At 40.5% G+C, this 14,789-nt stretch overlaps 2 protein-coding genes across 4 annotated transcripts; both read right to left on the reverse strand.

Moving 5' to 3' along the window:
- On the reverse strand, positions 1 to 5,772 carry tmcc2 (transmembrane and coiled-coil domain family 2). Of its 2 annotated transcripts, none has more exons than XM_010774902.1 (5): positions 5,577 to 5,772; positions 3,468 to 3,905; positions 2,557 to 3,176; positions 2,183 to 2,318; positions 1 to 1,207 (listed from the first exon to the last, which is right to left on the reverse strand). In XM_010774902.1, the coding sequence occupies exons 1-5, from the start codon at positions 5,577 to 5,579 to the stop codon at positions 908 to 910; spliced, it is 1,497 nt and encodes a 498-aa protein (XP_010773204.1). In that variant the 5' UTR covers positions 5,580 to 5,772; the 3' UTR covers positions 1 to 907. The 2 variants fall into 2 exon arrangements, with proteins under 2 accessions (XP_010773204.1, XP_010773210.1); XM_010774908.1 differs by having other exon boundaries at positions 5,582 to 5,665.
- Positions 5,773 to 6,675: 903 nt separating this feature from the next.
- cdkn1a (cyclin dependent kinase inhibitor 1A) lies at positions 6,676 to 11,442 on the reverse strand. Of its 2 annotated transcripts, none has more exons than XM_010774919.1 (3): positions 11,068 to 11,442; positions 8,286 to 8,733; positions 6,676 to 8,177 (listed from the first exon to the last, which is right to left on the reverse strand). In XM_010774919.1, the coding sequence occupies exons 1-3, from the start codon at positions 11,107 to 11,109 to the stop codon at positions 8,122 to 8,124; spliced, it is 546 nt and encodes a 181-aa protein (XP_010773221.1). In that variant the 5' UTR covers positions 11,110 to 11,442; the 3' UTR covers positions 6,676 to 8,121. The 2 variants fall into 2 exon arrangements, with proteins under 2 accessions (XP_010773221.1, XP_010773227.1); XM_010774925.1 differs by lacking the exon at positions 11,068 to 11,442 and adding an exon at positions 9,176 to 9,232.
- Between the last annotated feature and the right edge of the window lie 3,347 nt (positions 11,443 to 14,789).

Consider the following 14,789-nt stretch of genomic DNA (forward strand, 5'->3'; position numbering starts at 1 on the left):
TAATATATGAAATCATTTATTTCTTACATTGTTTAATAAAACAGCAAATATTTTTGCAAACTGGATATAAACTTGATACAATTTAACATGCCAGTTATTTTTGACACTGTGAATATTAGGAGTTCTACAATAGTGGTCATGAAATAGCATTTATGGACAGAACAGGTATTACATGAAGTATTAAGGTGAAGATGTCACGGATATCAGCTCAATTTTCTTAAACAGTTCATTCTATTTGAAAAAGACAAAGAGAGAGAGAAACGTGTCTAAAAGCTCTGCTTCAACACCAGAACAGGATGTGAAACAAACAGGAGTGACAACATGTCTGCACTGTATTTCTGACAACAAAACGGCAGTTCTAGAGGATTAGTTTAGTCATTGATGAAATGTTAACTCATGCCAGTTAGATGCATCTTTGTGCACATATGAGGACATGCATGAGCATATAACATTCATGAAAAAAACATTTTCCTCTCAAATATACTATAGCTTCAACATGAAGGTAACTGTGAACATGATCAGCGTGTTAAAGTCAATATTAAATTGCTTTAGTCTTTGTAGTCCATCATAAATATTTATAAAAGGACGATCCAAAGATTTCTTGCGAGAAACTCAGTTTTTGGTGACAGCAATGCAACATATGATTGGTCATCAACACCAGGAGATTAGGGCGAGATGAGATGATGTCTTTTGACGCTTGACAAGCAGAGAATTCCTGTTCTTTTTCCCCTGTAAACACAACACTCTCTGCAGGCCGAATGGTGTTCATTCCTCATCTGAAAGTGCCGTGTTTTGTCCTCACATGCTCCACCTTCACACTCAAAGGGAACAAGTACAGAGGCCCTCATTCTATTTCAGTCCCTGATTCCTTCAGTGATGGTGACTGAGAGTGACTCTCTCAGGGAGCTCAGCTGGGCAGCAGCCACGGCTCCAGGAAGTCCCAATGCTTCCACAGGACGAACAGCAGCAAGGTCAGGAGGACGGTGGCGCCCACCCGGGCCCGGGTCTTCATCAGTGGGGTGATGAAGTTGGCCAAGGTGGAGACAAACACCAGCAGCACGGCCATGAGCGCAAGGATGACGTTGATGAGTTTGCCCAGCAGAGCTCGAGCGTTGGCGTTCTCCACTCCCTCAAGCTGGACCACCTGCTGCTGCTGTTGCTGCAGCTCCAGCTTGGTGATGCGGGTCAGGCACGACTCCACGGCCTCCTGTAGATACACACAAAGTTACACAGTGGGATTTATTTTGTGGTTAAGGTAATGAAAACTTATTTTTCCAGCAGATTTTTACTTTGAGTGACAAGATCCTTAATAAATGCAAAATGTTCTGGTTGTCAGGGTTGTCAAACTCAAATACACAGTGGGCCAACATTTAAAAATGGGTACTAGTCGAGGGCCAGACTGGTTCAATGTTTATTGCAGAACTTATTGAAATGAACGTATTGCACATATTAAACCTGGAACTAACAAAGCTTAAATGATTGCTTATAAAAACAACATTAAACATTAAATAATCAGATTTTTTTTTTCCGGAGTCATTTATTATGATTACATTTTCCCACAGGCCAACAACAGCTTCAAAAAAACTATTTCCCTCAAAGAAAAAAACAAACATGCCCTGTTGTCGCAAGAAAACAAGTGCAGAAGGAAACATCCATGTAAACTCAGTGTGCTGCTCTGTGATGTAATTCAAGCCAGACACTTGGCATCTCTTCTTGGGTGCAAGGTCATCAATGTTTGGGGTCAGGCTCTGAGCTGAGGAGACCCTCAGGATGGAGTGAAGGTGTGCGTGCAATATACCGGCGAGCCAGATCTAATAGTAATTAGAAATTATCCTGCGGGCCGAAATTAAATCAATCAAGGGCCTGATTTGGCCCCCGGGCCTTGAGTTTGACACATGTGGTCTAGATGGTAACTCTTGATTTAGAAAACTTGGTGAGAACTCTAAAGAGACTCGGTGCACAGCATCCTTTATCTTAACCCAAACTATTCAAGGTCAACAGAGTGTTGCGTGGATAGTTTTTTAGGCCAACCTGGAAGTCGGCATCTTCCTGGATCACTTGACAAAGGGCCAATGGGATATTTTACAATGGATTTTTGATCATTGCAGCATAAAAGTTCATGATGCTTAAAGTTTTGTTAGGCAGGGGTTCAGATGGATACAACAATGTTGCTGTTTTTCACCTGAATATCTCTCGCTCTCTCATAAGACTGGTAGGCAACTTTTTCCTCCATGCTGGCGAGCTCCTGTTTAAGGTTAGTCATCTCATTCTGGTGCAGCTCTGTTAAGTCATTCAGCTGTTCTTCAAGTCGCTCATACCTAAATATGCAGAAAAAACATGTTCAGAATAATGCAAATAACATAAACTAACTGTTGAACTAGATTATCACAATAAACAGTGTAGTTAATTTAAGTCGAACCTACACATTATTGACTCCTTTTTAAGTAAAGTGGGCTAAAAAATAATAGTGCCCAGCTGTGAAATGAAATCTTTAAAAAGTGAAATACTTTGTACTCAATAATAAAGCTTGACTAGACATTATGTTGTGACCTGTACCTGTATCTCTCTTCCTGCAGGCACTGTGTCATGTAGGAGTAGTCGCTCTGCAGCTGGCCCTTCATGTCCTCGATGGCGTCCTCCATGTGCGCCTGGCTGGCTTTGATCTCCTGCAGGCCCTCAAGTAGAGTGTCCCAGGAGCTGTGCATGTGATGGTGATGGTGATGGTGCCCGTCCAGTCTGGGGCTCCCCATGGTTGGTCCTAACAGTCCCCCCCCTCCTCCGCCTGCACCACCAGAATTGCTGCCCGCTCCGGAGCAGGACGTGGCGCTGGAGCACTCGTCGTCGCTGCCGTACTTTGGGCTGGAGACCAGGGTGGCACTTCCACTCAGTGCACGATGTGTCAGGGGGTCGTCAGAGTGGCCCCCGACTCCGTCCTCGAGCGAGTCCTTTAGATGAGCAATGTTATCCGCGCTCCCAAACTTGTTCCTGATTAGACTGGCAAACTCTCTGGGCTTGGAGACCACGGCTGTGTGAGTGAGGGCAGATACTCCACCTTTGACCCCATCAACTACTCCACCTCCAAAACCACTTATTCCAGCACGAACATTGGCCCCGACGTCCTTTAATCCCTGCTGCATGTCCCGCAGGACATCCTTAGGCTGCCGGGCCGGTCCATTCTGTGGAGAGGGCAGAGAAATGAGGAAGCAGAGAAGTGGAGGAAGGTAGGAAAGATTAGGTTAAGGGAGAGAACTGTAGGAAGATAGATGAGGAAAGCAGGGCCCTGCAGAGAATTAGGTGAGACACAGGATGGTGCGTTGGTTTAGGATGAGAATAATCAGTCTATATTTGGACACAACTGTCCTAAGAGATAGTTCAACACATGCTTGAGTGGAGCTACAAAAGCATTATTAAACGACCACAGCACAAAAACAGCTGCAAAGATTTCTGGTTTGCATAACTGCACCTACCTGTTCGATCTCCTTAAGCTTCTTGTGATAGTGCTCTAGTTTCTTGTGCAAGTGTGCGATGGTCTGCGCTGATTTCTGGTTCTTCTTCTCGAACACCTGCTTGATCCTGGACGCCTGCTGTTTGTCTGCGTTGTGGGCTAACTTCAGGTACTCTGCAACGTTGTCGTCACGGGCCTCCTGCTCCACACGAATCTGCTCGGTGACCTTCAGGACCTTCTGCTGCAGGTGGTCAAGGGCAACACGCGTACGCTGCGGCTCACCAACCCCAAAACTCTCTGCACCCCCACAGGCCATGACCCCAGATGTTGGTGTTGGTGTTGGTGTTGGTGTTGATGCTGCTGCCGCCACCGCCGCTCCGTCCGCGCTGATGTTACTGTCAGAGCCTCCATGGCTGGTGGTGGAGGGTAAGCCGAGAGTTGACACCTCGCTCTTGTCCAGCTGAGGGGAAGAGAGGGAAGGGGGACGTAATCAGGGGTGGAGAAACAAGAGTACTCCAACTACTACAGATAAAGTAGTAATAAAAGGACCATCACATATACTAGACAAAGTATCAAGGAATATTATTTTGAGTAAAGCCATGGTGTTGCATCCTGATTGAGATTATTTATCCTTTATAGTTTTTTTTTAAAAGGTTTCCCATGTGGGAAAATACATGAATCTTACATGACTTAGTATCCATCTGATTGGGCTCAACCAACCAAGCTTTGGTACTTTATATTATAATAACCATACACTATAGGCTTTCATTAGGGTCCATTATTCCCCAATCATTTCCTAAAAGTGTCCAAGAACTAATAATAGGGAAACTACTGTAGACAAGGTGTTACCATTTTAATTCGTTTTTTACAGTGTTCAATGCAGAAATTATACATGTATCTACAGAGAACTGCACAAATTACCATAGAATTCAACACATTTGAGGTTTTCAGAAATAAATAAATATTACAATAATTACACAATAATACATACATAATTATTACAGAGTTGTTACAGAAAATGTATTAGGGAACTGCAGACTCTTAAAATAAACCTCTGTTAATCACGTTGGCCTCTGCAGAGAGTCAGTCACTTATGTCCGTAATTGATTTGTTGGAGGGAACACAGAAAGGCCATCATGCATTAATTAGATGATACATAATTAGTCGGCTTCCTGCTCAGCACATTCCTGCTTCGCCACAAACAGGTTACCTACACCTTTAATTTAAAAACGCATCATGAAGAGGTACAAGATGAAGGTAAAGCATGCTGCACGGACCATTAACACACACGATGGTTACAGATAATGATGATGATGATGATGATGATGATGATGATGATGATGATGATGATGATGATGAAATGGTCTATTTTTAAATGCTTTACATTGTACATCTCAGTCTGTTCTGGATCATTCTGTCTCTTTGATCCAGGAAGGAAGTCCCCGGAATGTGTGATATGTAAGATGCGTGTGTCTTGGCAGATGGTGGGATGGTTAATGACCCACAGCCTGACGTCCAAACAGAGTAATCAGACCCTGCAAACATGAGCTCAGACACACACCAAACATCTCATCCTGCTGCTCTAATTTCTTCAGACGGGACGGTGCAAAGGATTTATTTTATTTGCGTGACAGTGCGATGTGAGCACATGCTCCTATACATAAATCAGCCGGAGCGAGGCAGGCGGTTTGTTTTCTTCCTTTTTTTAATAGACAAAGTAGGTTACAAACGCATTGTAATGGAGCGAAAAAACAGATGACTCCAGCCCCTGGTGGTTAATCATTTCCTTATCTTGTCTTAGAAAGTGAGATGCAATACGCTAAGCAAAGACTCATACGTGGAGGGGGGTTCAGTGTATGGTGAGCACAAGACAACAGAAAAAAACAGATGTAGTGGGGATGAATCCAGCGATGGATAAAAAAAAAAAGAGGCTCCTGTGGATCGGAAGAGAAGGCTGTGATGAGGATGGGGATGACGGATATCTTAAAAAAAACGGAGAGGAGGACAGGGCATGCCTGCGCCTCCTCTTCTTCCTCGAGGACACAGTGTGACATGAGAGACGGCCGATGGATGCAAACACATGAGGATGAGACACAAGCAGCACAGCAATAAATTAAATCAGAAACGTTACCATACTGCTTTAATCCAATTTTTGCAGTGCCATTGCAAGTCTGTGTTCGAGGCCCATCCTTCTCCTCCTCCCTCCTCCTCCCCCTGTGCTCACCGAGGAGGAGCCCCCCTCCTCAAATATCCTCACCCCCAGCCGCTGTCTGGCTGACTATCACCTCTCTGGATCCTAACGCTCCATTGTTAGAGCAAACATCGATATCTGCAGCCTCCCTCTCTCCAATGCTCTGGTCTATGCCTCCCTCCCTCCCTCCCTCTCCTTTGTGTGCTCCCTCCGCCTCCCCCTGCCTCTCTTACCTCTCGCTCTCTCCCTCTCTGTGTCGTTCAGTCTGAACGCAAATGCTAGCTGTCCTCCTGCCCTATAATGGATGTGGGAGCTAAGGGACAGATGATGGAGGGAGATGGGCGGGGGAGGGGAGAGCTTAGCGCAGGCGTGCAGGTGCCTCTGTGCCAGGGGAGAGAGAAGGGGGGGGTTAGCACAGCAGGGCCTGCTCTGGGATGCAGGGATGAGATGCCAAAGTACATATTTAATGTCTGTCTTATTCAACTTCTTCACAAAGGAGGGAAAAAGTGTCCTGCCTGGGCTGCTGGAAGTTGTATTCACCAAACTTAAAATCTCTCTGTGTGAGTGAGAGATACTAGGTACACAATCTATCTTCATTTATTAGCATGCATATGTCATTCGTTGATTATATTTAGTATTATCAATCCGATTGTTCAAAGTAACATAAGCTGTCAGGTGTAGAGTAAAAAGTACTTGCTTCTGAGTTGTATTGTGAATATAAAGTTCAGGAAATATATGCTTAATTACCTGAGAATTGTATTAAAATACAGTTCTTGAGTATAGATGAGCACTTACCATCCACCAATGATTATTACTGACTTGTTTGTAACAACGTGTCCTATTTTAAAAGATGGTCAAAGACATCTGTAGCTTTCAAGTAAATGTACTGAAGTAAAAATAACAGTCACTATATCCTTAAGTGTAAGTGAATATCCTTTTAAAGTAGACTACAAATAAAGCAAAACATTCATAAAAACTTTTATTAGAACATTTTATTGGAACTTTCATAATAATTAAACAAAAACTAAATTAACACAGGTCATAATAAATCGCAATAAATAAAGATAAATCTTTTGTTTGTAGCTTTATAACATAAACAAACAATATACAAAGGACCTACAAACAGAAGTGCACTTTGTTCTGAGTAATGCTGTTATTCGCTTAGTTTCCTTTTTGCACTGGCAAACATTTCAAAACTGTCAATTGGTAAGGATTAGCATTACAGTGACCTTGTTTAACACCCATTCAGATTACCATAGCAGCAGGATATGCCAACAGAGACATAACTAAGTGTCAAAAACAAACGTTTGTTTTGAGGCAGATAATAACACGGTGTCTGTTACAAATGCAATATGCTTTCAAATAGAAAAGTATAGCACTCCAGCTTTAGCTTACTAAAAAACATAATTTCTTCTGAGAACACTATCTTTTGATTTGATTTTATGGAGCTTTGAATACAAATACCATAAAAAAAGGCCCTTGATATGGGTGCTGAGGATACATCGCCTACCAGATGTATGTGCAATACTGCAATGTTTTTTTTTATTGCTACTTAACAGTGCTGTATTAAACTCTATAATATCTGAAATATATCTAAATAAACGTAAATATAAGGATTTTAAGTCTTCCAAAGACATGGTGCTCTGCTCCTAACCTACTAAATCTGGTGCTGTACATTTGTCAGAGTCCGGAAAGGGCACTTCTGGAGATGTGCTTTGAAAATGTATTGACGTACAGTCAATAGAAGGAATTAAAGAGGACATGATGGCACTTCTATAATTTAAAGCCTAAAGCAAAACAACTGTGTGTACAGGATGTCAAAGCTCTTCAAGCAGTCACAAGTACATGATGGTAGAAAAAAAAATTACTTTACATCCGGATATAATAAGTAAAAAATGCATAAAAATGGACTCCTCATGATTCACATTAACAAAAAACATAGTGGAATTTAACAAAGGAGCCAAAGGGCTTCATCTATTCTCTACTATATTCATCATTTTGCAGATTTGTCATAGCCACTCCTTAAGGATTATAACCGACATGACCTCTGTTCCTAGTGAATACAGTAATGGGTTCATCCATCACACCTCTCACAGGTCCAGAGTCTCTACACAGCAGGGACGTGACCGCTTTTTCAGCGCTGTAGGAAGCACAGTAGGAAATGTCTTTGGCATGCCCATGATCCAAATGACTATAAATCCACTGATTCCAGAGATTACCATTAATCTTTTCTGCTCAAATGTCCCCTTCTTGACGTTGAGGAAAACCCCCCCACCCCCCCCCCTCAGATTGGACACAGTACCCTAATTAACCTCGTTGTTTTTTAATGTGATGATGACACATAGCTGAGGTCCCTTCTGTTGGCAGAGGATTCCCGGGGTCAGAGCCCTCCTAGGGAGTGGGCTTTCAGAGGCTGTGCAGAGCGTGGATTTCCTGAGTCTAGTAATATGGGATATTGGCACCTCAGCAGAAAACTACACCAAAATCACTCTCCGGATTTGCGTGGCGTCCAAATGAATCTTCTTTTAGACTGGTAGAAATCTGTTAGGATAAAGAACAGAAAACTCAGCAAGTGCTTATCCACATCAAATCAAAACTTATTTCACACTCTAATTAACATATTACGTTATTAATAACTATAATAAGTACCTGTTATGTTGGTCTGTTTCCTCTTCAGCCCTGTGTCCTCTCGTCTCTCTGGTGTTTTCTCCGGGTGGAGCTCACATCTCTCTGGTGAGCAGTGGATGTTCTCATCCTCACTGTGAGGCTGCCCCACCCTTCCTCTTTCCCGTGGCTTTAGATCTGCCTCTGCTGCTCTCTGACCTTCTGTGTGTCCCAGACCAGGCAGACATGATCTGTAGAGCAGGGGTACCTCGCTGCCTGGGATGCCCTCCCACTGGAACACGCTCTGCTCCAGAGGCTTATCTGAGACGAAGTCAAAGCCCCATCGCTGGCAAGCCTGGTCCAGGTCTCTCCTCAGGGAGGCCTGGTACTCCACCTGCAGCTGCTCTCTGTCCACGGGGCCAAACAGGCTCCTTTGGGCCGGGCTGTTCCCCAGGGCGGTCAGGGTCTGCTTGTGAAGATCCATCGTTATGCACTGTAGAAACAGAGAAATCACTGGTTAGTTGTCTTTTCATTAAAAATGAATCTGACAGTATGCCAAAACAATTGATGAATTAATTAGCTGTTATCAAATACCTCCGTATCGCGAATGCAACAATATTGTCTGTTTGAAAATTGGTGCTTTTAAAAGATCGAACTAAATTTGTAATAAACAAATATCAGTTATGTTGAAATTATGACTTAGTGGGTAGCGACAAATAATACAAATTTGAAAATAACATCCTTTAACTGTTATACGAACTTTGAAACATGGAAAAGACAATATTGTATTACTAATTCATATATCATCTGGTATCAAATCACACATTTGATATACTATCACTAATCACTAACAAAAATCTTAATTTCCAAACCAATCTACCCAAAACAGAAGTTATTTTTGATTGTCTCAATGTGAAAGTAGAAATCCGGCTTACCATGTCTCTAGTCAGTGAGAACTACAGGGATTCTGAGACTACTAATACTGAGCAGCCTTTTATAAGCCAGAGAGCAGCCAGTGACTCATGGAACCTCCTGTCTGAATCTCTGGTACATGCCTGGACATAATCTCAGGCAGACATGTAAAGGCAAATCCTCAGAGGAGGCACACAGAGCCACCAGTAGGGGTCAGTGTAAGACCCACAAAAAACCTCGATGTGAGGGTCATAGAAGTCAGATTGATGCATTTTATCAGTGCTTTCCACATCTGTATATTTATATAGCACTAATATACAAACTATTACAAGTTTAAAGGGGTTAAATAAATGGCACCTTCCTGTAAGAGCTACAGGAAGGAATCAGCTGAGTCTCAGGAGAATAAAAAGTCATTACAGTCATCCAGGAAGGGCCGGGCAGAGTTTCAGACAACCATCAGGAGAAACCTAGACTGTGTATATAAAGGGAGAAACCAAGCCCAGCCTTACTATCCAGCTAACGCAATACAGGGGAGGAGAGGACCTTGCTATTAGAATAAGAATAAAATGGGAGACGCTGAATAAAATATATATATATTTTAAGTATACATATGGATACTTCCCAGGTTACTCATTCATTTAAATAAATCCTTAACAGTATGTGTTTTCAATATGATCCCTGCTAAGTTGATAAGATTCATATCATACATGTGAATATTTGCACCAAAATTATGAAATGTGACATTTCTCCAGGAACATCTTAGAAACCACATTTATAATTTCCAGATTAACCGAAAAACAAACATTCCAATTCCAAAGTTAACCTGTTAACTATTGATATAGATTTTTTTTCAAATTTCAGAAATTAAATTAGTCTAAATATATGCAGCTTTTGATTTCAGAGTGAAGCAAACTCATAATTTGTCTGTTCTTTATTATAACAGGAATTGGTGTAATATAATCACTATGAAAAACAGTGAACAAAACATTTGTATTATATTTTGGGGTTGTTACTATTAATTCCATGTAATAATAAATGTAAGAATCTAGTAGTTTCAAAAAAGTTCAGTTAAAATGTTCATCTTTTACAGTCACAGAAACAGACCCAGGCAGATGTTTACTTAAACGGTTCTTTGGCCCTCAAGGGGCACTTTTTTTTAGTAAAAAAGATACTTTTAATACATGTTTAAGACTAGAACAGACTTGCTCAAATGGTTCATGTTTGTTTTAACCATAGGCTGGTCCATTTATGAACCAGCCTTTCTATGGACCTGCATGTCTTAACGTTAAATGTGGTGCCTTAATGGAATATATCTTATATACAATTTGCCAAAAAAAAATTACATCTAATAAATCCTCTTCGATTTTAGGTGAAACTGTGGGGTGCATTAATGTGAACCACCATGGTCCCCCCACCCCTTTTTTCCCCCTTCCTCACGGGAACCTACGTCAGAGCCAGGGGGGGGGGAGCTCAACTCTGTGGCGGGAAAATGAGTCCACATGTGCGGCGGAGGCAGAGCAGAGACCCTGCCCACTTTACTACAGTGATCCACGTGAGGCCGGAGCCCGTGGCCACTAGTCGAACTAGACTGTCACTGCCCTTCCTCTTCATGCACATTCTACTCACATAACTCGGACAGGAAGCCTGTATGAGTTTTACAAATGTGTACTCAACTTTTAAATTATAAACTAAAATCTTGAGAACTCATATGTAGATATAAACCCCTTTAACTTAAAGTCAATGAGAAGGGGAAGCCATTAGTGATGGAAACATATTTTTAAGTAAATATCTCCAATTTATAACTTGTGTATTTAGGCTCGAATAAACAGAATTGAGATATGTGTCTGTAGTTGCTTAAAAACTAAAACATAATCAAAGGCTTGAAAACGAACATTTAAAGCATCAGTTTACTTACATTATCAGCTGACTGCAGTCTGGTCCAGGTAAAATCCTTCATATTTCAAACCTGATGAATAAAGTTTGTTTTCTCTGTTTTTCACAACAGATCTGGTGTCAAAACAATCCTGATGCTGATGCTGTTCAGCCCACCACTTCTGATAAATCCGATACGATTAAAGCGAGCGGACGGTACTCCTTGATATTTTCTCAAAGTTTTCTCTGGGTTGTGGGCTAGACTTTTATAAACTCCGGAGGGCGGGGACCCTTCTCTATCCGTACAGGGGCGGGGTCTGCCGGCACACACATGGAATATTGTCCGGTAAACACACGTGAGAGTAGTCAGTTAGTAGTAGTAGTAGTGAGGAAACTCCAGCTCAGAACGGTCCAGCATGGCATCTCTTCCTGCCTCTCACTGCGCATGTCAGAGGACCGCTGACTGCTGAAATACCCGGATGAATATTTGTTTCCTTCCTCCCATTTCAGCACATGCACATTTTTCAGTTTCAAATCCCCCCAAAAGAAGTGGAAGAACAACATACAGGGGTTAGTGGGGGGAGTATTACACCTTTTACTTTTAGTTGAATACAACAAACAAATAAACAATGTAGGGAGGAATGTTCATCACTTTCACTTTACAGTCTAATGATACTTTTAGAATTACTTTTTTATTCGACTTAATCCTTCATCTACATTACACTTTGGAGGCAGATATGGTACTTTTTACACATTTATTTTTTAGCTCTAGTTTCAGGTTACCTTTCAGTAGAAAACTATTAAAACAAAATATAAATCCACTAATATATATACAACAACAATATGTTGTTGTAGGTTCAGCTACCCAACAAGTATGTAGAATAATCTAGGGCTGTCCTCAACTAAATAAATTCTTAGTGGATTAACACTCATCAGTTCTTGTAAAAAAGAATCTGTATTTGTTCCTATTGAGGCCGTTGTCACAAAACTTTCTGGGCTTGTAACTCAGTCTCAAGATGTCTGTTACAAGTTTCTTTAACATTTACATTAGTTACATGTTGTTATTAAAAGTATTTTCCATCCATCCCACTTGTTTTCAAGCCGGGCTTGTTCCTACAGTAAAGCTATATTCAGTGGTGATATGTACAGACGTTTTAACTCGATGGAAAGACAGTACACACTGTTTGTTGCTGAGCAGCAGCTGTGTGTCTCCACATTTGTACAGATGAGTAAACACTTTATCATCTCAGTTTGAAGGCAGCTGCATGGTGCGGAGGGTCTGCAAGCCCCATTAAGTTATCTCTATTGATTATGACACGCAGGCCTTGTATTTGCATTGTGAAAAGTTTGATTTGATAAATCACACCAAATGAAGCTTATAAAAGAATATGCATGGCCATAGTACACTACGTTATCAAGTTGGTTCTTTCTAATAACCTGACACTATGGTTAAATAGCATGTGTAAACTTAGCACTACAATTTTAACGCTCAATGTAGGTACCTGATTATATTGTAACGTAAACATTGTAGTTATTATAAGAATTTTAAAAAAATCTGATAAATAATAAAAACAATAAAAACAAGTGTATTGATTCTCCTATACCCAACTCGAGCCATCAGTGTTGAACTTTATGTGTCCAAATGTAAACAACACTGCACCATTGTTATTCTCCTTAAAACAGCATGTAAATTTAAGACAAAACTGTATAGCGTTTCGGCATACATACATGATATATGACAATACTACAGTTAATGGACTTTAGCCATGCATTAACACAAACTAATGTATACACTGACAAGGTAATTAGTTAATTACTGAAATGACTGAAGTGCTGCCACTTGTATTTTGTTATTTGTGTACAAAGCCAGGCTTCCAGCTGCTGGCTGTAGCCTTGACAACAAACAGGAGTGTTGTCCATCCTCTCTCATCTAACTTCAGATGAGAAAGGTATTTATTTGCTCTTTTAATGTTTGGTCTACAAGAAAAAAAAGTTTATAGAAAATAGTGGGGGGAAAGACATTGGAGGTCTTCAATAGTCTTTCAATCGTCAGTATACATTGTCTTAAATCCAAGGATAACAACTGTACCATAATTTAACAGATAGGTGAATTTAATTAACCTAGTGTAACAAATCTAAAATTAGCACCAATAAGCTGCATCCTTGTGTTTTTCAGATCAGTCATAACTCGCTGGTGGAAATGTTGGAATTCCCATAGACTGAACGGGGAATACCGAAGGTTTCTGAATGGATTCCCGCGTGTTCCTGTATCCCTGGATACCGTGAGTCATGACTTGTATGATGTCATCAGGGTTTGTGTAACACGTGGAAAAGCCAAAAGCGCGCGTTGTTTTAGGGGCGTGACCAAAAAACAACTATTTAGCAGAGGGAGAGAAGCGGGGGCTATCACTTTCCGTGGGAACCAGAAAATACCCAGTTGTAAATTAAGATAAAGCCCTTTATTGCCACAAGAATATAAAGCTTAACCAGACAGTGCGAATTACAATGTAGGCAAACACTCTTTATGGTGTTTTATTATGAGGTGAGTAATGTCTCAATCTCACTGAAAATAGTTCAGGACTTCCCACGGTCTTCAGGAACTTTTAATAGTCTGCGTGTTGGGGAATAAGTAGTTCCATGTGATTATATAACGTTATAAATGTGTCGGTTTAAGTAAAAATAAACATGTAATTAAATTACAGTAACTTATCAAAAGGCTGGTTTACACAAAGGGGTTACATCCAATTATGTTCTAAATATATATAAATAACATTTATTATTTTTCAACCTACATTTTAGTCTTACGCTGCTTGGTTTGTAGGATTTTCCAATGTGTTGCCCAGTTTCAAGCATTTGTGGAGGACGTTTTGGCACTATTAGTTAATGTAGTTAAAATAGTGACATTTCTTAAGACCTTTTTAACAGGTTCGTAGTCATCTGTAAATTACATTTAAAAAATAACCATCCCAAACTGTATGCACCACATTATAGAATATAAAGTGCTCCATTAAGTTTCTGATCCACAATGACAGCCTTTTTTTTTTAGAGAAGTGTATAACTATACTAAAGAACCTCAAACAAATACATACAGTTGACTGACTCAAAGTTCACCATCTATTTCTATTAAGTTTTCCTAACTATAACAATGTGTTGCCTCATAATAAGTGGTAAGATAGATCATGTTAATTAAGCTTATATACACAAGGCAAAATCTCACAATCACACCAAGTGATCTTGACAAGGAGTAATAAGGAAACAAAGACTGAAGTTAGCAGGTGTAAAAGTTTTACATTTCAAGAGAAATTGGCTTATTAAAAAAGGGAAAGCAGAGCAGCGCTACCCCTACCATATAAATTGCAGCATACACAAATAGGAAACAGGAATTGAGGAAACACTTTAACTGTACCATTTAATGTGTCATTGACTCCTGTTCAGCTCCTCAACCTATACTGCAGGAGTGCCCTCTTGTGGAGAAAAATAATGCAGTATTTGCTTTTCCTCAGGAAATAAATATATATAAACTGTTCTTTTGTACGAGGGAGTATTAGGGCCACACTTAGAAGAAAAAAACAGAGAGATTTCGAGAAAAAAGTCGTAATAATACGAGAATAAAGTCATAGTTACGAGAATAAAGTTGTAATATTACGAGAATAAAGTAATAATTATGAGATTAAAGTCGTAGTTTCATAAGTGACTTGAGAAGGGGACTTGGAGGAGATTGTCTCTTTTCTGCAGGAGGAAATGGCTGCTTCTGGCCGACTACAT

This window comes from Notothenia coriiceps, unplaced genomic scaffold (genome assembly GCF_000735185.1).
Source record: "Notothenia coriiceps isolate Sejong01 unplaced genomic scaffold, NC01 NC01_scaffold00000339, whole genome shotgun sequence".
In the NCBI taxonomy this organism is placed as follows: Eukaryota; Metazoa; Chordata; class Actinopteri; order Perciformes; family Nototheniidae; genus Notothenia; species Notothenia coriiceps.